The sequence below is a fragment of the Mastacembelus armatus genome, chromosome 19 (genome assembly GCF_900324485.2).
Source record: "Mastacembelus armatus chromosome 19, fMasArm1.2, whole genome shotgun sequence".
NCBI classification, from domain to species: domain Eukaryota; kingdom Metazoa; phylum Chordata; class Actinopteri; order Synbranchiformes; family Mastacembelidae; genus Mastacembelus; species Mastacembelus armatus.
In genome coordinates, this window is record NC_046651.1 from 8,524,566 (window position 1) to 8,546,898 (window position 22,333).

The 22,333-nt window shown below is 39.8% G+C and overlaps 4 protein-coding genes and 1 long non-coding RNA gene across 7 annotated transcripts; 4 read left to right on the forward strand and 1 right to left on the reverse strand.

Annotated features, from left to right (window-relative positions):
* Positions 1-2,361: 2,361 nt before the first annotated feature.
* On the forward strand, positions 2,362-3,582 carry LOC117152782 (parvalbumin, thymic-like). Its single transcript, XM_033325763.1, has 4 exons — positions 2,362-2,573; positions 2,769-2,901; positions 3,124-3,233; positions 3,554-3,582. Exons 1-4 carry the CDS (start codon positions 2,513-2,515, stop codon positions 3,580-3,582), a joined length of 333 nt encoding a protein of 110 aa, XP_033181654.1. The 5' UTR covers positions 2,362-2,512.
* An 890-nt stretch (positions 3,583-4,472) lies between these two features.
* Positions 4,473-7,943, reverse strand: LOC113135115 (uncharacterized). The gene is made up of 3 exons (XR_004463327.1): positions 7,808-7,943; positions 6,469-6,537; positions 4,473-4,938 (listed from the first exon to the last, which is right to left on the reverse strand). It is a non-coding gene; the product is annotated as an uncharacterized LOC113135115 (long non-coding RNA).
* Positions 6,766-8,990, forward strand: LOC113135114 (parvalbumin alpha-like). Its single transcript, XM_026314769.2, has 5 exons — positions 6,766-6,886; positions 7,364-7,430; positions 7,848-7,980; positions 8,338-8,447; positions 8,577-8,990. Exons 2-5 carry the CDS (start codon positions 7,370-7,372, stop codon positions 8,603-8,605), a joined length of 333 nt encoding a protein of 110 aa, XP_026170554.1. The 5' UTR covers positions 6,766-6,886; positions 7,364-7,369; the 3' UTR covers positions 8,606-8,990.
* A 118-nt stretch (positions 8,991-9,108) lies between these two features.
* On the forward strand, positions 9,109-12,581 carry pvalb9 (parvalbumin 9). Of its 2 annotated transcripts, XM_026314767.1 has the most exons (5): positions 9,109-10,279; positions 11,037-11,104; positions 11,632-11,764; positions 12,129-12,238; positions 12,420-12,581. In XM_026314767.1, the coding sequence occupies exons 2-5, from the start codon at positions 11,044-11,046 to the stop codon at positions 12,455-12,457; spliced, it is 342 nt and encodes a 113-aa protein (XP_026170552.1). In that variant the 5' UTR covers positions 9,109-10,279; positions 11,037-11,043; the 3' UTR covers positions 12,458-12,581. The 2 variants fall into 2 exon arrangements, with proteins under 2 accessions (XP_026170552.1, XP_026170553.1); XM_026314768.1 differs by lacking the exon at positions 9,109-10,279 and having other exon boundaries at positions 10,602-11,104.
* A 656-nt stretch (positions 12,582-13,237) lies between these two features.
* Positions 13,238-21,757, forward strand: ccz1 (CCZ1 homolog, vacuolar protein trafficking and biogenesis associated). 2 transcript variants are annotated; one of them, XM_026316412.1, is made up of 17 exons: positions 13,238-13,373; positions 14,341-14,407; positions 14,517-14,613; positions 15,082-15,179; positions 15,421-15,514; positions 15,614-15,694; positions 15,781-15,828; positions 15,910-15,993; positions 16,662-16,837; positions 17,458-17,539; positions 17,935-17,996; positions 18,496-18,607; positions 18,965-18,998; positions 19,175-19,292; positions 20,393-20,551; positions 21,025-21,152; positions 21,268-21,757. In XM_026316412.1, the coding sequence occupies exons 2-17, from the start codon at positions 14,394-14,396 to the stop codon at positions 21,321-21,323; spliced, it is 1,443 nt and encodes a 480-aa protein (XP_026172197.1). In that variant the 5' UTR covers positions 13,238-13,373; positions 14,341-14,393; the 3' UTR covers positions 21,324-21,757. The 2 variants fall into 2 exon arrangements, with proteins under 2 accessions (XP_026172197.1, XP_026172196.1); XM_026316411.1 differs by lacking the exon at positions 14,341-14,407.
* Positions 21,758-22,333: the final 576 nt, after the last annotated feature.

Sequence of the window (22,333 nt, forward strand, 5' to 3'; positions counted from 1 at the left end):
GGAGAAAAAGTACAATATTTTCCTCTGGAATGCAGTACAGTCAAAGTATACAGTAGCAAAAAATGGAAATACTCAAGTAAAGTACTTAAGTACAGGACTTGAATGAATGTGCTTTGTCACTGTGCACCACTGCTTTTTAACCTGAGCAGCACAAACAGTCCTACAATGTCTCGTTCACACACCAACCAGGTGCTGATCTGCTTGAGAGAGCAACTGCAGGGTCAAGAAGCCTGGGATCAAACCATCAACCCTAGAATCAAGCCCCTCACCTGCCTGAGCCACATTTATTTGTTGTGTAATCACTGAAACAGGAACAGCAACAAAAACTCATAGATCCGAATAATAAGTGGCACTAAGTGGGACACACTGATAAAGATCGTGAGATACTAGTAACAGAGTTGGTGCTGCTGCAGGCGGACAGATGAAAACTGTGAATCATACAGAAAGCTGACTTAATTTTTCTGTATGCAATATTAAAATGCAGGACACAAGAAGTTTAGCTGTTGCCTGTTTTAAAAAAACCTTTGTAATTGTTCTATTTTCCCTTTATTCCTTATGGTTGTTTTACAGCTAATAAATTCACTTATGAACTAATGATGCAGGGAAAAACTGCCCTAACATAATAAAATCCATAATAAAACCCAACAAAAGCCAATGTGTGTGACTAACATACATCCTGTGAGCGGTAACAGTTCAACCTACTGTCTGTTTGTGTTACACTCACCTCTGCTGGTTTCCGTGGCCTGTGCTGATTGCTCAAGCATGAATTGGAGAACAAAATAGGAAAGACTGAACTTCAGGTATGTGAAAGCACCGTGGTCCAGGCCAAGTCCAAAAACTGACTTGCATGTACTCACAAATTGTATTGCTTTCCTTCGAAAGTATCCCACAGCACATCAGACCCCTCCCTGTAAAGTTTGCCAAAAGGCAAAGGCAAAGTTTTCTGTCTGCAGAGAGGATGTGTAGAGGAATCATCCCTGTTCATCCCTGTTCAGAGGTCGCCCTCACAGCTGCCCAGTACCTGTCGAGAAAACAGCCACTGATCGAAAACAAATTGAATCCCCATCCATCGCTCTCTCTCTCTGTCTGTCTTTTCCTCTCTTTCCCATCCCCCTCTTCCTCCTCTCATCCACCACTCCATCACACAGGAAGCCTAGTCTTCCTGAAAACAAGTATCGGAGCGTGGAAAGGGACAAGGCTGAGGGGGGCAGGTACGTGGGGGAGAGCAGAGGATGTTTTTGTCATTCCTCTGCCGCTCTGGTTGCTGCAGGCCTCAGCATAGTCCATCCTGAGGAAGCCGGGCTCACGTCACTCTGGAGAGACTTTGGGCCCACACGTGGTGCCTGGTAGGGCTGGTGTGACGCAGAAACCCCAGCCCTGCAGCGGCCCCTCACACTAGCTATAAAGTCATACGTGTACTGAAAACACACTGCTTTTCAAATCATATTAGTATTAACAAGCAACGAGAAATCGCATGGACTGAACTTCAGCTACACAGAATGGTATAAAAGGAGCTGTACTGAGGAGAGCTTGTGCTCTGCCTGAACAAAAAGGTTTATAGCTTTGAGAACAGGAATTCCTCAACAGGTGGTTTTCCAGAGTCCTGATGAGTGATGTCTATTGTAACAATAAATGTAGGTTCAGGGAAGAGACATGACTTCAGTGCTGAAAAAAATATACATATAATACATTTAATTTATTGGTTTTGTTTTACGAATATGGTATAAAAAAATATTTAATTCTACAATAACTTTCTGACAGTGCAAAAAATGTTGTACTAACATTTTCTACATTTTAATGGCGTGAGCTGATTTATTCAGATAGCTCATAATGTGGAAAAGGCTGAATTTCACACAAACCTAGTGATGAATTTAAGAAAAGCTGGAGAATAGACCATCTGTTAAAGCATCATCATGTACATAAAGTACAAGCTAAATGAACACTTGTGAACAGAGCTGTTCATATGCTAAATGTAGCATGGGAACAATGTGAGGCAGCCTGAAAGTGACAGAGGCCATAATAACAGGATGTTTACAGCCTGCGGAAACGCTGCCAGGGACGACCACAAGCAGGCATCAACTGTGGCTGGAAACACGAGCAGAGAGGAAATGCAGGTCAGGCCAGGTTCTCTCCAGATGCACCAAATATAACCTGACAGACTGCTGTTTTGTTTACAGATGTACTCTCCCTGATTGGAGGCAGTTTAGGGTAGATTTAAGGCCACTGTGACCTCTGAACTCTGGTCAAGCTGCTCTTGAAAACACAGCTATCCAATTGCTGAATTTTCTGCCTTTCAGCCTCTCTTTCACACACACACACATACACACACACACACACATCGACGGCTGAAGTGGTCAGCTGCAGGTGACAGAGGGCAGAAGGACACTGCTGGTGTCTGACACTGGGGTGGGTAAAGCATGTTCACTGTCACCAGTTGTTTCTTTCTGCCCGTCAGTGGTCACATTTTGCACCAGGCTGCAACATCCACCACAACAACAGTCTCACCACCACCATGGCTATCACTGACTTTTTAGCAGCCTCGGATATCACATCAGCTATTAATGCTTGTAAAGGTGAGGGGTGCCACTGTCTTTTTGTCTCTGATCGAAATAAGCTATTGATCATGCTTCTATGTTATTCGCAGGAATTAAGACCTTTGTTTCAGCATTTCACTGTCCTTGTGTAATAATTTGAAGCATGTTGCCTACTGAGCATCATCAGTTAACATAACTGGTATTAATCAAGGTTTGTCTGTGATCTTACTTCAGTGAAGGACTCCTTTAGCCCGAAGACATTTTTCAAAACAGTGGGTTTATCCAAGAAAACTCCCTCAGAGATCGAAAGGGTCTTTAAGATTTTGGACCAGGACAAAAGCGGCTTCATAGAACAGGATGAATTACAGTTGAGTTTTATACACAGAAAATATTTTATATAACTGCATACACTTACATACAACTTACTTACTACACATACAACTTTGAGTAGTTTGCTACAGAACAGAAGGATGTGATTATCCCTGTCTTCTTCAGCTGCATCATTATGTTTCAGTGTTTTTTTTTTGTTCTCATTTTATTGCTTGTGTGTTTTCATGTTGTTTTCTCACTGTGGAGCTTCCTTCATCAGACTCTTCCTGCAGAACTTTGCCAAAGGAGCAAGACCACTGACCGCAGCCGAGACCAGGGCATTCCTTATGGAGGGAGACTCGGATGGAGACGGAAAGATCTGCTGGGAAGGTAGGGAGCACTGCTGCATTTTATTTACTGGTTCATCAGGCTTGAAGTTTTAGTTTGCTTGTTCCCCACTGACCCCTGTCCAAAATGTCACTTTAGCAGCTTTGTATAAATCTTCAAAAATAATAGTCTAATGATTAGAATCGATCACTGAAAACTGAGACAAAAGTTAAAATAAGTAGATTCAGTCTTTAATGACCATTAAGTCATCTTGTGAGTTTGTCACCAGTCAGTTTAAGTGTAGCTGCAGTCATGATTATATGGATGAATTTACCAGATAATTTGGAAAAGAAGTGTCTCAAATGTTCCCTTCTTTTTTTCAGAGTTTTCTGCGCTGGTCAAGTCTTCATGAGACCTTCACAAACCCCTGAGAGTTTGTTGTATGGAGCTCTTTTAATAATGTCATTAGACTAATAAGCTAATTGTTGTCTCTGAAAACTTTGAAGTATATCCACAATTTAAATATTGCCTCTCTGCTTTATGTCCTTCCCCGAGTTTCTAAATAAATCCACTTGTCTCCATGAATTATTGAGGTGTGATTTCTCCTGCCTATGCAGCGATGGGCCATGTTAACAGATGAGCAGAATACAGTCTCATGTTATATTCAGCACTGGGAGAGGTCCAGGCTGGGCAGGCGCAGGGAAGCTTTGGTTTCTCCAATTAACGACACAAGCAGCTTTCGCTGTGCAAATGAAGTGTTTGTCGTTCTGGCGACCTCAGCTTGACACCTTAGATGGAGTAATTTGGTGTGAATTACATGTTACCACTTAGACGACATCTACACAGCATCTAACCAGTTTTTGCTGAAATAATTTTAGAGAAGATGTTAATTGAAATATATTATTATTTGCTACCTTCTAAATGAATCAGCTCAGACTTTATTGTGCACAAACTTGTTATAAAACAGTCTGCAAAGGGCTGGGCAGCACTAACACTGCACTGTACACAGCCTGTCAGGGAAGGCATGGTTTCATTTAGTAACCTTATATAGTATGATGAAGTACTGTAAGTTTGCAGCTAATTCTAAATTTAAAAGAAATTCAACCATCAGGTAAATAGCTCCAGCCCCTGATACAGGCTTTAGTAAGTGATTTCAATTCGTCATCACTTCTTCATCTTTTGAGAAAACAAGGTTTATGTTAAAGCTTTTTTTGTGTTTCCAGAATATCCTTATATGTGTAACATGATGCCAGTCTTCTTCTTCCACAGATTTTATAAATCAGAATGGCTTTCACTGCCTGGACTGTAATTAAGAACATGTATAGATGAAAACACTGTACATTTGATTCACTTTATTTTTTTCTTGATTTGAAAGAAACTATATTTTGCATTATATTTTCCTCCAAGGCACTTGGTTCACTTACTCTTGTAGTAAATTGCATCAGCACAGTATTCACTGGATTAATACCAGGTCCAGTTTTTTGGCACCTTGATCTTTACCACTATGCAGGCTTGAAATATTTGTTAGTGCCATTGCAGATGGGGGGGGGGGCACAGGAAGACCCTTAGTCCAGCCTGGTACAGACGGCTGGCTCAGAGGCATCTCTGATAGAGATATGGGTCTGTGAAAGCAGAGAGAGGGGGACTGGGTGTCTGGCAAGGCAGCGTTGGGACAGGATAGAGTATCCAGGCCAGCACATTTACAGGACTTCTGTCAATGAGGCACATTTATTTGCATCCTTCTTTCAGATGACAAGCTGCAGCTCGGCTGGGCAGAGGAGAGCAGACAGGGAATATGGGTCACTTCTATTTCTGCTGCAGCACGAGGGAACAAACTCCTGATACTAGAGAAACAAAATTCCTTTCTTGACATAAAAGTTCTTAACTGAAGTTTTTGTGTTTTAAATTTCATTTCAAATATATAACTCAAACTATGATGGGGGAGCATCTTTCACTATCTCAAATTACAGATGTTCATAGCATTGCTTGATGGTTTCATCCCTGCTGTGAGATATTTGTAATTTAAGCCTGATATTGAAGAAGGGCAGGAATAGTTACAGTATCTATGGCCAAGTTGCTTGAGGTGAGAGACCTCATTTAACCAGAGCAAATGTTAAAGGCCAAAGATCAGTTTTACAGAGTTTTATAAAAGATTTGATATTAAAAACAAAAAAGAAACAGGGTGAATGTTTTAAAAATGCTAGTATCCTTTCCAGCTGGAGGAGGAATATGCACCTGAAATAAGTGAAGTGAAGGGAGTGACAATAACACATTATATTTATGCTTTTAAACATGTCAGTTTATGTAGAACGGTTAAAGTAAGAACTTATTACATGCCCAAAGGTAGCATAGCCTAGGCTTTATCAAAAATGGTGCATATACCACAGCTAAATCTTGCTGATATTTTAATATTATCTCCATTTTATGTTGGTCACAGGACCAGCTCAACACCGCTACCCCATGTATAACAGGAACATAGCAGCCTGCAGCCATCATGGGAGCAAATAAGGGCATGGAAAGACCCCTGGACCAGTTTAATTTCATTGATTGGTGCCATTTCGCCGCCACGCAGTGCTTAGATGATGATATTGATGAATTGAAAATGACGACATACTAACTTTCAGTGTTTCCTAAAATAGCATTACAAATAGTTTCATCACCATAAGGAGAAGTGGTCTGAATGGGTGTAAGAGTTCTAAAAATAAAACCTGGCAGCACTCCTCAGCCACAAGCAAGTGCAGGATGAATATGCACTATTAAATTAAAGCATATCAATGAATCCTCCTGACTCTCCCCAATCAAACCCCCAGCACTCCCCCCCCCCCCCCCCCCACACCACCACCATGACTATAGCTCATGGTGCGATGTACTGTGGATTTCATCATCATAATTAATTACAACAAATAGACTTTTCTGATGCCAAAATCAGCCAAGTTACTGCCGACATTTTACACACCGGCTGGTTTTTACCAAATCTGTATAACTCAGAGGGCACCATGGGTGATTACGGTGTCGGAGGATGGACGACTGCTCATTCTTTGCTAGACGCTACATAACCAGCAATGCTTACACTGTGTTTTATTAACCATTTGTTTTTATTTGCAGTATCACAATAAAGAGTCAAACAGAAATTCAATCCAACTCAAAAGACATGCTGGAAACTATGCGTTGAGAAAATACAGTGTTGAGCCTGCTCTTTATAAGAGACTGTAATTATCACAGCAAGGAAAAACAGTATTACTGCACAAACCTGAGCCATAAGAGAATTAGTTGCTCTAATAACTGACACTGTACATACCTGCTTGATCTCTCTGACAGTTTGTGAGGTCAGTTCAAAAGTTAACGTCAATCTTCACGCCATGGTTCTCTGCATAGTGAAACAGATGAAAACTACATGACCATAGAGTAGGTTTCACCCAAATCAGCAGCATATATTATTAGCCTTATGCAATATCAAGCACTTTTGCATAGGCCTATGCTTAGCCTTCCATTTAAGCATCTTCATTTATGTACATATAAATAGAACAGCTCTGTCTACTGGACACATTTTTCAACCGACTGCTATGACTGCTGTGCTCACAGTGTCTATTACATAGCCTATGCATCATATTTCAGGTGAGTGAAGGTATATAAGCTTGTCAGAGTTGCTGAGGGGTTCACTGCAGTGAACAGATTCTTCAGAGCGAATCCACTCTAGTCTTAGAGATAACACTAAGGTGAGTTTCAGTGAAGAGCTGCAGACCTTTAGTCAAGTCTACTGGCTGACTCAGAGTGTGTTTCAGGGCTTCAACTTCATGCAATGGGATTTAAATCGGGAAGGGCCTCACAAGGCCAGATTGTGACCATCAGAAGCTAAGAGTTTGGCTTTGGACTAACTGAGGAACCAGATGGGGGAAAAAATCGATTTGCCAACCAGCCACAGCTGCAAAGGATATTTGATCTTTTGCCTCGGAGGGATTGGTTTTGGGGAAAAAATGGATTACCTTTTCTGATCATTTGTGGCTTGGAATACTCAAATAGAGGGACTGTGAAATACTTTGCATGGCATAATGAAGATTTCATGCAGCTTTGTAACTTTAAATGCCGTATTCTAATGTGCACAGGGGAAAATAACAGTTGTCATGTTTAAAGTGTCTGATTTACTGCATCTGAACTGATGAACTGATGTCTTGTCCTCTGCTCTCCTCCCTCAGTGAAAAATGGCATTCGCCGGGATTCTGAGCGACGCTGACATCACTGCAGCCCTCGCGGCCTGCCAAGGTAAACCCCACAAACTATGATGCACCGTTAGACTGTAGGAGGTTACCATGCACTTAATCAAACCAACTTTGCAAGACAACAGCCTGCATTTTTACGTTACTCATTTGTAGCTGAACTCACATCACCACATTATTGTGAAAAGGTGCCGCAACTTTTCTGAAATAAATGCTGCAGAATTGTTTTATTTAAAATGGATCAATGATGCAGAAAACATGCAGAATGTAATTTTAACAGAAAGAATATATTCTAAATTCTATCACCACCTATGCAAGTTAAACTAAAGAGCTAACTGGCAATTAAAGCATAGATTGAAGATGAGTAGCATCTACCTGCCAAGCCTTGTAAACTAGAAGCTATTTAGTTTGCGAATGATTTACTGTATCTGTGATGTCTGCTCCTTTCTATGTCTCCTCACAGCTGCCGACTCTTTCAAGCACAAGGATTTCTTTGCTAAGGTCGGCCTGGCATCCAAGAGCGCCGATGACATCAAGAAGGCCTTCGCCATCATTGACCAGGACAAGAGTGGCTTCATTGAGGAGGATGAGCTGAAGTAGGCATCTTCTCTTAGATTTCATCTCTAGCTCCTCAGAGCTCCTGTAGCTCAGGGATCATCTTCCCTTTGGCCCACAAGTGAAGTCAAAATTATGTCAGTGGCTTAAAGTATCTGACAAGTGCTGTCCTTGGGAGGAACTTTACGCCAGCTCTCCTGTCTCATGTTGTAGGGCGGCAAGTAGAGCAGAAGGGAAAGCTAAATAAAATCAGATCAGTTCGGCTTTGGAGATTCACAAAATGTGTTCAAAACTAATCCACTTAGTGCAAAAATATGCAACAATCCGTCAGAGAAAATGTTGATTTAAAAAAATTATATTTACTTTAATAATAATTTCTCTGTGATCTTCCTCTCCAGGCTGTTCCTGCAGAACTTCTCTGCCAGTGCCAGAGCTCTGACCGACGCTGAGACCCAGGCATTTCTCAAGGCTGGTGACACTGATGGTGACGGCAAGATCGGAGTTGATGGTGAGCAATTAATATGTTTTTTTTTGTTGTTACCACAACAGGAACTTAATCTACAAATAGAAAACCTATTTCTTTTTAACCCTTCAACAACATCCACTGGAAATTCTCTCTTTTCATGTCTCCCTGCAGAGTTTGCTGCCTTGGTCCATCATGCTTAAATGAATAAACTGACCAACATCTATGGTTCTCAACTCTAAAGGAACAGCTTGAGCCAAGACGAACTCCTCCTCTCTTCTTCTCCTCTTCCCTCTCACTCTCTCTCTCTCTCTCTTCAGCTCTCTGCACCACTTTTATACACTTGACCTTTCACCCCGACTGTAAACGACCTGTCCCCTCTCTCTTTCTGACTGTGCTCACCCATTTACTGTCCACGATGAATGTACATGACTAAGTGTATGGCATGGTTGACTTGTGTCTTTCATTCTTTCTCTCTCTCTCTCACTTCTGCCGTCGTTTTACTATGTGAGTTTTGCTTACTGTGAGATCAGTGATAATACAGTTTTATCGGAAACGGACGGACGATGAGAAAACAATAAAGGTTCTTTTTCAGTAACACAAGTCTGACCCTGGTCTTTAGTACTCAGTTGTCTATCAGTACATAAAACAAGTCAAAGAGAATAGCTTTCATGCAATATCTCATTAAAATGCATTTTAAAAACTCATTTAGCGGTTACATAACCAAAGTTTAAAATGTCTTTTCACACTATTAACATGTGATACTTGCACAAGCATAAGGTTTAGACTTAAAATCTAGACTGATATACTCCTGATGCACCTGACTCCTGCCCACTTAATGAAACTGTCATCTCACCCTGGATGTGGCTTAACTTTTAAGTCCTTCTTGTGTCCACAGTAAATATGGACATGCACTGATGGAGAGCGGCCACAAGACGGCGCCTCTGGGCTGCCAATAAGTGACAGGTTTCAGTCGCTTGGTGGTTTTATGTTGCAGACTTGGCAGTAAATAGAGAATGGATTTGTTTTCTGAGGCCTCAGAGGAATTTAATAGTGCTATTTTTTTCTAACACAAGTAACTTTGAGACAGATTTATAATCAATTTTGACAAAAAGAAAGTGAATTTAAATATCTAGGTGTCATTTTGGATTTTAAAAATCAGGTTTGACACCTATTATAAAGACACTTTTAAACTGTTTTTGTATGTTAATATCATGTATATGCACCAAAGCAGCTCAAATCCACAGTGTATGCATGGTATGATTCTCTCCCATATATCCTACGGTGTGGTTCAGTGTAGTGGATCAGAGAGCAGTGACATGGAAAACTATTGTTACGTTTTGACAATCTTATAAAATTCTCATTCATATGTATAACCTTCACAATAAGAAAAACAGCAGTGGTGTAACTCAACTACTGTTATTCTTGCAGCTGAATATCTTGTTTCTAGTAACCTGGTCATCTGAATTTAGGAGATTATTCAGGAAAAACAAAGAGAGGAAAGGGAGCCTGATTAAATTTGAGATGCCTATGAGCTTTTGCATACACCTGCAGAGAGAGAGAGAGAGAGAGGGATGATGGAGGAGAGGAAAGGGAGGGGAGAGAGAGCAATGACAAGGCACACAGTGCTCTAACAGTGAAGGCAGCAAGAGACAGCTGTGTGCATCTCAAAAGTAAAGGTTAATTGGACAGGTGAGGAAATCGAGAAGTAGAGGGGGGTGTGGCCGGCTTTTGGAAAACTTGATCCTCGGACAGGTCGGAAACTCGAGCATCCAGCCCAGTGTATATATAAGCCTGAGCCAGCTGTCAGGAGCCACCACAAAGCCTTACCTGCTGCTGCTTTGGACCTGAGCGGAGAGGAACCCGAGCCAACAACGGTGAGTTCCTGCAGCTGCATGGGGAAACGCAGAGGATAGGGATCGGCCAGGTGTACTGCAGACTACACTCTACTGTTTTCACTTTTGCAGTGGTTTATTCAAGTTTTAGAAATGTTCAGCCTTGTATGAAATCTTTATTAGCTTACTGACTATGATTTACACCCACACATCCACCAAATTAAAAGGTAGCCCAGATTTTGTTTTTGGTTTTTTGGGGGGGGGGGGTTGTAAAGTGGTCCCTTCAACTTTTTATGATCATAGATTTTCTTGTGTTTTCTGGGCTGGAAGTACTTTGGTGCTGAAATGGATTACCCGCCCATCCCCAGCCCAATTATTTTTGTACTGCACCTAAATGCCATTATCTTTCACAGCCCAACCAGGCTAATGAAGCAGCAAAGGCAGCAAATAGTCTCAGGAATTAACAGGCTGTGCCAGGGGAAATCTGATAAATGAAACAGAGCATATAAAATATTAATTCTCAATTTATAAACTTGACTACACAAAAATATTTTGCCAACATGCTGTATAGGTTTTTAAATACATGCAATTTTATGTTTTTTTTCTGATAACCCAAACATATTTTCTAAACAATCTCTAGTGTAGTTTCAATAGGTTTGTAATATTAACATAGGTACAAATACAAAAACAGAAAAACTTAATCCAGCATGAGACCAAAAATTGACTGAGTTCCAATAAAACTGTAAAATAGGTGAAGAATAGGTGTTGATGTATCTCAAAAAGCTTCTTTCGCCTGCAGCACCGACATGTCGCTCGCCAACATCCTTTCAGAAGAGGCCATGAAAAATGCTGTCGAGGACTGTAAAGGTAACACACACACACATTCCAGTCCCAGCTCCACCAACATTTGAAACTATTATCCATTTAAACATTATCAGAATACTTTCATGGGAGAAAAAGCTATAATTAACCAATTCACGCCTAATTTGAAAATGCACAATAATCCTGACCTGCAGCTGACAAGTTGATCTATTTACAATCTGTAGTGCATGCAGTCACTGTCAGAACTCATACAGAAAAGTGCATAATCTTCTGTCCGGTTGTGTTGTTTTCAATATTGTACAGTATCTTATCTACTAAAGTCACTCCCGGATTTAACTGGTGATGAGGTTTTTTAATCTTCTTGACTGTTTTAGTTCAGGCATGTGTCTGCTGGCTTTTAAAGATAAAATCAGAGGTGGAAAATCTCCCACCTGTACAGTAGCCGATGTTGCTTTAATCTCCACATCAGCACCCAATCCACTGAACCTTGTAGGTCAGCGCTAACCCCATTTGTCTGTTTGTTCCTTTTTTTAAAAAAAAAAAAAAAAGTGTGTTCATGTATGTGTTTTCAGATCCAGACACATTCTGCTACAAAAAGTTTTTCCAGCTGTGTGGCCTGTCCTCAAAGTCAGAAAAGGAGATCGAAAATGTCTTCCAGATCCTCGACAAGGACAAAAGCGGATACATCGAGGAGTCTGAACTCAAGTGTGTCACAGGACAATAAGAAGTTAAAATTCCGCACATACAAACCTTTGTTTGTTTATTTGTAGTGAGTTACAGAGCTTAGCATACACTTTGTGTTTGTGTCTGAACGAAAGACAGATTTAGTACAATAAATCACACAGTAGTATTATTGGGATAGCACCGTTAAGCCGTCTCTAAATAATCCATTATAAGCAAAGTATTATTGTTGTGCTTGTGTTATATAATTCACATTTCATTGACAAGATATGGAATTTGTGTGTTTAAAAAATGACTCTGCATGGTTCAGCCAAAAGTCAGCTCAGAAATTATATATCTCTTATATATGTGTGTGTGTGTGTGTGTGTGTGTGTGTGTGTGTGTGTAGGTACTTCCTGCAGTGGTTTGACACCAGTGCACGAACACTGACTGAAAAAGAAACCAAGAACTTCATCTCAGCAGCTGATGATAACAATGATGGCAGAATTGGAGTAGAGGGTCAGTATCTGATTTCTCTGATTGTATTTTTAAAACCTTTGGTATAAGCAGAAATGATCTTGATGGTTGGATTAAATCTCAGTGACTCAGTGCAGCTGGGAGCACTCTGAATTTACTGACAAACAGCATTTTTGCCTTTATAGTTTATTAGTTATTTGACGTGGTTTTGTTTTCCCCCTAGAATTCCACATTATGGTCTCCAGGTCTTCAGCTTCTTAGTCAGTCTGGTCTTGAGTTTTGTTCAGGTCTTCAGGTCTTCAGTTTTCACTCCACCCCTGGAATTTCCTGATCCCAACTTTCATTCCCAGAGATTATTTGCTTTTCTACAAAATCTTGTGTGTGTTGATTGTTTTTAAATGAGGTTTTGTCCATTTAAAGACATGAGACTTTTAATTTGTTGGTTCAAATGTTTTCTTGTCTGTGCACATCCCACCTGTGACAATGAATGAGATAAATAAACCTGTGGAAACATATATCATCTTTTTGTGCTTATTTCTTGTAATACATAGTCATAACAATATAATAATGTTTGAATGGGCTGTGTATTATGTGTACCTGAATAAATTGTTTATAAACATTACATTGTTGTGGCAAATTTTATGTTTTTCAAACCTGCTTAGTTGTTGTCTTTTTATCCATAGCTGTAATGTTTATGATTATATGTCATGCTCATTGTTTTGTGGCTCTTTTTTTTAATTATTTTTTTTATTGCTATTTGCCTGCCCATTTCAGACGACTGATTTGAATAAAACTCATAAAGTCACTAAAGTCACTAAACTGTTCAAATATTGCCAACAAAGAACAGCTCCCTCTGTGGTATTGAGCCTTATATTGGACCTTGAATTAAATAGTTTAGCGTGAGTTATTAAAGTTTTGGAATTTAAAGGAATTTTGCTTATAAAAAAATATAAAGTATAAAGCGGATTGATTTAAAGAAATAACCTAAATAGGTAGGAACCTTTGTTTTGCTGGAAATGGATTTTCCACGGACAGTGGAGTTTGTGACACTGCGCTGTCAGAAGCAGGAAGTTCAATATGTAAAGTATAATGCGGCATATTTTATGTCGTTTTCGGTTCCTATGGGCGGCAGCTACAAGTTCGGGCTCCTGGACGTGTTGGGTGAAAGCTCTCTGAGGTGAGTGTTACCGTCGTCTTTCTGCTCTCACCGTCACGGTTCGTTGAGTTTTGTCCGCCTGGGAACACAACTCCACTGCTAGCAGAGCCCGCTAGCTGCTGGCACTGACATTAGCTGGGTTGGTAGCACTTAATGTTTTTAAGCTGGTAGAGCATGTGCATTTTCAGAGCTACACACGTCACGTTGTGTCTTTACTTCATAAAGTTTTAATTGACAAGCGCCAATAATGTGTGAAGTCGTTGCTAATGTTAAACATATGTGCACACGGTGACGGTGCCAAGTGTAAAACACGTCGCAGACAAACCTTTATGTCCTGGAAACAGAGGTAAAAGTCTCGAAAGACACCTGCCTATGGACTGTGCTGAAGTTAAAACAAATGCACTGACGTTTTTCCTCCGAGACTGTCATCGAAAAGAGTGTAACACAGATATAAGAAGGGATTGTTTGTTAAATGACATGTAAGCTGATTGTGCAGGTAGAGCAGGTCGGCCATGAAGGTCGGTGGTTCGATCCCTGGCTTCACTAGCCCACATGTCAAAGTGTCCTTCGGCAAGACACTGAGTTTCCCCAAGTTGCCCCCGGTGGCTGTTCCACCCGTGTGTGGATGGCTGAGTGGGCAAAAAGTGCTTTGAGTGTAGAAAAGTGATACACACGATATTGCTCATATGAATTAATTAATAATTAATAATTCCTAAGGGAATGAGTACTTTGGCTTTTAGTTACCAAAATATATCGTACTGCTGATACTTACCCTCTGTTTCCAAGTTAATGAGGTACCGTTTCACCTAATACAATCCACAAGTCCCACAATAAATAATTCATGATAGCTATAATATTCACATTCTGCATTATATCAAAGCCTGACAGACTTTTAACTATGTGTGTATAAAATGTATTGATTACAAGTTGTTATCTCGAGACACCGTTGTTGGCTGCAGTATGTGATGGGCTTGTCGTTATGTTGCAGGTACACGGCATGCTAACCAAGCTGTCTTTGGAGCAGAGAAAATCCATACACTAATGCTGATGATTAGGTAAACTTGATTGTGATGATGCAAGCTGACTTCGGTGTAACCTGAAAGATGTCCAGAGGTCTGCCAGCTTTAATCTGTTCATCGTTTCTATGGTTTGTGTCTCCTACAGTCCCAGAATGGCCTCAGGAATGCAAGACAAGCAATACACACCATCCTTGCTCAGTTTTTTCATTTATAACCCTACATTTGGACCACGGGAAGGAGAGGTAAGTGTGACTCATTTTATACCCAAATCAATTTACTGTTACAATGCTGTAGTTTAAAGAAATCATGGTCATGGCATTAAATTGCTTGGGCAGCATAATGTGGTAGTTAGCACTGTCCTCTCATAGCAAAAAAGGTTCTGTATTCAGATCCCGTTCAAACCTGGGACATTTCTTTGTGGAGTTTGCACGTTCTCCCCTTGGCTGTGTGGGTTTTCTCCGGTTACTCCAGTTTCCTCTCACAGTGCAAAGACATGCAGGTTGGGGTTTGGTTGATTGGTGACTCTAAGTTGCCTGTAGGTGTGAGTGAGAGTGTTTGTCTGTCCTGTGATAGACTGGTGATCTGTCCAGGGTGTACCCTCGCCTCTCGGCCAATGTCAGCTGCACCTCCAGTGACCCTGGATGTGCCAAGATAAGTGTTACAGAAAATGGATGGATGGAAAGAAATTTTTAATTTGCTAATTTCTTTAGGAAGAGAAGAAGATTTTGTTTTACCACCCAATTGATGTTGAGAAGAACGAGAAGATCAGAAATGTGGGCCTTTGTGAAGCCATTGTACAGTTTACCAGGTACAGATCATAATGTTGTGTTTATTGTACAACAGAAGCATTAGCAAGAATTTATACATTACCACCAAATGAAAAAGTCATTTCTTTGAGCTGAACTATAACAGGATTGAAAAATATTGCCACAGGAAATCAGATACACACAGATAAACATCTAATATCTGTAAAAGCACAAGAGGAGTAGCTGATCAGCTTGACTGGGTGTGTCTAGTTTCTTTTGGTGGACATGTCTTTTATCTTCCAGGACTTTCTGTCCAACAAAACCAGCTAAATCCCTACACACACAGAAGAACCGGCAGTTTTTCTTTGAGCCTGAGGACAATTTCTGGATAGTCATGGTATTTTAACAGCTTATATGTACATTACCTGTTCTGCATTTACTCTGACATCCTTTGGAATGTGACGTGTTATTTGCTGTTTCTTTATCATTTCTTTAGGTGGTTCGAAACCCAATGATTGAGAAACCAAACAAAGATGGTAAACCACCCACCACAGAATATCAGGAAGAGGAAATACTTGTAAGTACTTAGAGGTATGTCTTTTTTTTTTTCTTAGAATACTGACGGCTTGAAGGTTTACTTACCATGAACTCTTACTTTTGTAGGACACTGTTTATGGTGCAGTTGTAAGGCAATGCTACAGTATGTACAAGGTCAGTTCCAGTATGTTTCAGATTATCAGTCACACTTGTGACCCACTGAAAGTTGTAATGATTATTTTCCTTATGCTGTAGCTCTTTAACGGCACGTTTGGCAGAGCAATGGAAGCTGGCGGGGTGGAGCTACTCATTCAGAAGCTTGAAAAATTCTTCTACAGGGTAAAAATCTATCCACTTCTTATTTTGTAGCTACACCTACTAAATTCATATCACTGTTTTTCTTTATATGCCAATATATATTGATGTTGCTTTGACAGCTTGATGCTTTTTGAATTAGTCAGGCGCAAATAGTCAGTGCAGTCGGAATGCAAATGTTTTAATAAGGCCTCTGGGGATGATATTTGGACACAGGTGAGCTGTTTTTGTTTCTTTGTAATTACTCATGTCAGTCTCACAGAAAGCTGTTGGAAAGATGCTTTGCAGTCATGCTTGATTTCTTAATAATTATGTGCCCGCATTAGCTGTCTGTAATGTCATGCTCCAGTAACTTTGCTTGAACAATGCAGCTCTAGGCTTATGCATTTGTCAGTATGGAATACCCTTCTTAAGTTAACGCAGGCTTCCCTCTCCGCTGTGTAACCTAAAGACAAATAGAAAGAGAGAGGCTGTGTGTCAGAGGTTGAATGTCAGTATCTTTCTGCCTCAGGGTGATGCCAGAGCATCTGTCACAGCGTTTCTTATTCCACTTTCTTTATTGAACTGTAAGAGGGCACTTGTAGGCAGGTAAACTAACCCCTTTCTCCTTTGCTTCTCGTGTTTCCTCTTGTTTTTCTGTGTGCGTGTGTGTGTGTGTGTGTGTCTGTGTGTGTTCATCCTGGGGTTTCCAGTATCTGCAGACTCTCCACTTGCAGTCTTGTGACCTGCTGGATGTCTTTGGGGGCATCAGCTTCTTCCCATTGGACAAGATGACCTACCTGAAGATCCAGTCCTTCGTCAACAGGGTGGAGGAGAGCCTGAGCCTGATCAAATACACAGCCTTCCTGTATAATGACCAGCTCATCTGGTACTTGATTGCTTGTTGGAAACTTGCACTGAACTGTGCATGCTTGTCAGCAACATCCACGAAATACAAGACTTGAAAGCTCCCTCAGTTTTTTTTTTTTATAACAGCAGGTATAAAATATTTGTGGCCACATACTAAGACAGAATCCTGGCATTGGCATTTGTAAACCCATCATGGCATTCTGGGGACACAGGAGGCTTTAAATACAAAAACAAAATCCTCTTTGCAGTTTATGTGCTCCCTGACATGCCACTTACCATTAATTGCACTGTCAGCCATTTGGCTCAGTGTGTAAGTACTGGAGGATTACATGATTGCTAATGAAATGTTATTGCAAAGCACAGTGTGATCTCTGATTGCAAACAGACAAATACAGAAGAGCTCTGTAATTATTATCCATATTAGGTGGCTGCATTCTGTGCATCGTGCTTTGCTGTGGAGTGTTCATTGTAGTATTTTTACCACCAGTTACACCCAGGGGACACTTTGTTTCAACATGTAGTATAGTAATGCATAACACAATTCACAGCACACTAAAAAATGGTAAACACACACATTTTGGGTCTGAATTTTTGTGTGGTGTGCAATGTGGCGCTATGATTGTGTGGTTGTGTCTGCAGGAGCGGACTGGAACAAGATGACATGAGGATCCTGTACAAGTACCTGACCACCTCGTTGTTTCCCAGGCACTCTGAACCGGAGGTGAGGAGATGGGAGAACCCAAGTGCCAGAGAAAATGAATAGTATGGATGTGTAATGCAGCATAATGAGTGTGCTGATCTTTTCCTTTCTGATTATTTTATACATTCATTCTATGACATCTGATTATAGTTTCATTGGTTAGGTATTAGGTTGTTTTTCTTATTCTTAATTGAATATCTTTTGTGTTGGTTTCAATGATCGAGTATAAACCTTAAGTTAAATGATGATGCAGTAAAAGAATGTATGAAATGTAATGTGATGTTTTATATTAATGTTGCAGACAGGTTGTAAAAGACCTGAATATCAGCTATTAATAATATTTTCAAAGCAGTGCCACACATCTTCACTCTAACCCTTCTACTCTTCTCTCTGTTGTCTTTTCTCTGTTGTCTTAGTTGGCTGGCAGAGACTCTCCTCTGAGGCCAGAAGTCACAGGGAATCTGTTGCACTATGGGAGGTAAGTCCTTGATCTGCTGTATTTGTATCCAGTGCAGGACAAGAGCTGGAAAGTGTACTCTAGATGTGCACATGAATATTTGTGTATGGATGTTTAACTGTGTGCCAGTATCACGTGGTTTTGACCCAGTGACAGTAATGAGCTTTGCTTGCTGTCCCAAAATTAGATAAATAGGTAGCTCCCTTGGCTCACACTTTGTATTAAGCAGCAGAGCAGGGGGAGAGTATCGCTGTAGTCGTGGCATTTTTGGAATCCAGTGTATTCACAGTAAACTCATTGTTCAGTCTGTGGCCTCATCATTTGAATCAGTCATGAAGGAATTAGGACTTATAAGCTTCTGATCCATTTTAGAACCAAGGAAATTAATCTCTAAGTGCTGTTACAATAAATGCACCAATTGATTGATTAGGTCTATTCAGTCCATTACTGTGATATATTGAGAAAATTTTCACCCATCCTGTTAAGGTTTACCCAGGATGTGTTCCTCTGTTCTCTACAGGTTTTTGACAGGACCTACCAATTTTAAAGATCCGGAGGCCAAATTCCGATTTCCAAAAATATTTGTCAGTACAGAGGATGGCTATGAGGAGCTGCATCTCATTGTTTATAAGGTAAGGGAGAGTAAATATGATCTGCTATTTCATGACCATCTATATACCTCATTTCTTGATTCATTCATACAAATGCATTGTTTGTTTTTTTTTAATAATGTATTAAAACAGGAGAGAAGTTGATCTTTTTTTTTAGACTGATTTTTATAATCTGTGATGGGAGGATTTGTTTATGAACAGTAGGTTTACGATGAAATATTCTACTGCTCTATCAAACTATATGAAGTTTTGGGATTAGACAGCTGAATTTTAAAATGATTAAGAGCAGGCCACGATACTTATCATCACGATAATGAAATTTCTAACCTGTGTGACCTTGATTCTGCATTTAACCGGCACTGATCTGCTCTTACCCAGGCGATGAGTGCTGCAGCTTGCTTTATGATCAATGGTAAGTGTGACTGCTGGTAGAACTTTCATTTTCCTATTCCTGGCAATGTTCTTAAAATAGTATATTATTGTATTTGGACCATTTTACTGCTCACATAAAGCTAAAATATTATGTTTTCTCCAGCATGTGACCCATAATGACTGACTTGTTTTTTTCCACTCTCCTTTTATTTCCAGCCTCTGTGGAGCTGACGAGGGCGTTCTGCGAGCAGTTGGATAGCTTAGTGGGCCCTCAGCTTACCTTACTGGCATCCGATATATGTGAACAGTTCACCATTAACCGCAGGATTGCAGGGTTGGTTGAGAATCCACCACTTCCCTAACTAACTAACTTGTGAAGTCCCACTGCAAATTACAAGAGCATCACATTGCAGTATGCAGTATGTCTTCCCTCTTTTTCTCTCCCCCCATATTTGTTGTTGCTGTCTAATTACAGCTACAACTGATGATTAAGTCTTTCCCCCATCACTGTTTTGACTTAGAAATGGTCTAATAATGGTGGACATAAGCTAACCAATCCTCGATCTGTTTCTGGACAGAGTAAGAAAGAATGTAGACAGGGGCAATCACTTAATTTCATATATATATTATATATACTGTATATTTATATTTTATTTAAATAATATGATTTTTGTGTATTTCTTCTGAAAAACAATATTATTAAATACTTCACACAAAGATGCAGGAATACAATCAAGAAGTTAGAAACAGAGGAAAGCAGAAAATATAAAAATCTAAACTGCCTCTGATACCACTGGATATTGTCATAGCACTACTTAGGAGTAACTCAAGCAGTGTAGCTTTAAAGACTGGCATCGGGACCCAATATCCTTTCACCACAGCTGTTAGCTTCAGATACATCCTGGCCTGAAATCCAAGACTGGACTACCTGTCCCAGACAATTTGATTGGCTCCTTTTTAATCACTGTAGTGAAGATTCCACTGAATAAATAATACTGCCCCAAATTCTTCAGATGGCAGCTCTGTCTCTTAATTTGGCCTGGTGGAACTGTTCTTGTGCACTAGCTTATTTTTGATGGATATTATCATCCAAAATGAATTGACTTACTGTACCACTCATTAATTTACAGAAGGGTCTGCACCAAAGAGACCCAAACTCTTAAGCTGGACATTGTCTCTTACTGTGAAGTAGAAGTTTCTGGTTCTTATATTGTCATACAAAGAAAATTCTTCCCCTGCTTTATGTAAGAGTTGAAAGCATTTCTTCACAGAACCAGCTGTTCTACAGAGACTGATGGGTTTTTTTTTTATGAAAACATGATGAAAAACTTTAAAGGATTATGTAATCCCAAAACTGATTGAAGATGTAACTGTTAGCTAATGTGTGTTTGATATTTTCTGGCTCTATCTGTACTACATTTTTTGTTCATTCAGGCCAGAGAAGGAGCCTCAGTTTAAGTTCATCTACTTCAACCACATGAACCTGGCAGAGAAGAGCACCATCCACATGAGGAAGACCGCCAGTGTTAGCCTCACCTCAGTCCATCCTGACCTTATGAAGATCCTCGGAGACATCAACTGTGACTTTGCCAGGTACGAATACATTGGCTGTATTTGTGTTGACCAGATTGTTTTTTTTTTGTGGTTTTTTTTTTAAGTGACTGACCACATATCAACTTGGAGGCATCACTAACATTTTTTATAGAAATCAAAGTATAGATACAACTAAGGAAACTTTAGTCATGTGGAAATCCACTTGTCAGTCTGTGGGACATATAAACCCCTTTTGGACCAAACTGTTCTATGGAACCAGTTCTAGGAACTACTCCACTAAAGAATGGCCCACAAAAACTATGACCTTAAGGTCTTTTTTTTTTTTTTTTTTTTTTTGTACACATTCACGCCTTGACTCCAGCGTTGAAGTAAAGTAAACTGGCTGATGGTAGGAATAGGAACATCACTGTACAACATTCAATAACAATGCTAGTGAAAGTTTTCATGTCTTGTTTGTTTGCTTTGTGGCAGTTGACTTAATGTGATGGTGCTTAATTCTTTTTGCGTCCCAGGGTTGATGAAGATGAAGAAATCATTGTAAAAGCAATGACCGACTACTGGGTAGTCGGCAAGAAGTCAGACCAGAGAGAACTGTATGTGATCCTCAATCAGAAAAACGCCAACCTGATCGAAGTAAACGGTATGGCTCCACCACCTGGCAAAGAGTATATCTGTGTCATTACTCTCTCAATAGAAAGTCTGACTTCATACATAGTCTTCGCTTCACCCTTAATGCCCAGTTTTCTTTTCCACAGAGGAGGTTAAGAGGCTTTGTGCAACACAGTTCAACAACATATTCTTCTTGGACTGATGGAGCGGAAAGACACTAAAGCCTGTCGGTGTTGCAGTTATGGCAGCATCTGTGTAATGCAATAATTGCATTATAAAATAAAACAAAAATAAATAAAATGTTTTCTCACTAAGTTTGTTTTATCTACAAGAAATTGTAATTCTTGTACTTAAGTGTAAAAATACAGATCTTTACTGTACATGTACTTTTGTTTGCTTTTATTTGTACATACATGTATGATTTTAACTGTTAATTTTGATTTCTTTCAAATTCTAAATTGTTCATGCATTTTTTTTTTTAATGAACACATCACGGCACTGTCTCAGATTAATTTAAAAACTGACACTGAAGTTGTTTTGAAGATCAGTGATTGTTTTGAAATAAGATGTCATGTCAAACATATTTGGGTTTGTGAAAAAGCTGCACTAACTTTAAATAAGTAATTTTACACAGTACTTGGCTCTCTTTGCTGTGGGTTGATTTTTGATGTATGATGTGACCTTTGGTGTGTGTTCATGATGTGTAAGTGCAAGATTTTCAGCCACATCAACTAACTGAATGATTAACCTGTACAGAATTGGGAGTTATGGACCATGTCAGGGATTATAGCCACTGATGTTTTACATTACGGAAGAAAAGCAGTGACATGTTTTTTTTTTAGTTGCATTGGCACATGCATAAGAAATTTTGTCACTAATGAGTAATTATTATCGAAATATAAATACTGCTGTATATACTGAACTGAAATATCTGACTTTGATAACCAGTGTTATGGTCTGAGGTTCACCTCATGAACACCAGCACCTGTTGCTGGGCCATGTGTGCTCACAGGAAGGAGCTGTAGGTCAACTGGAATCTCCACACTGTTACTAACAGAAACGACCTGAGGCAAACACGTATAGTCTAATGGCTCCTACTCATACAAAGTAAATACAACATTAGAAACATACCTCAATATAATGTTGCATGTTGCACATGTCAAAAGAAGACTACATTGATTTAAACGTTTGGTATATATGTAATATTCTCAG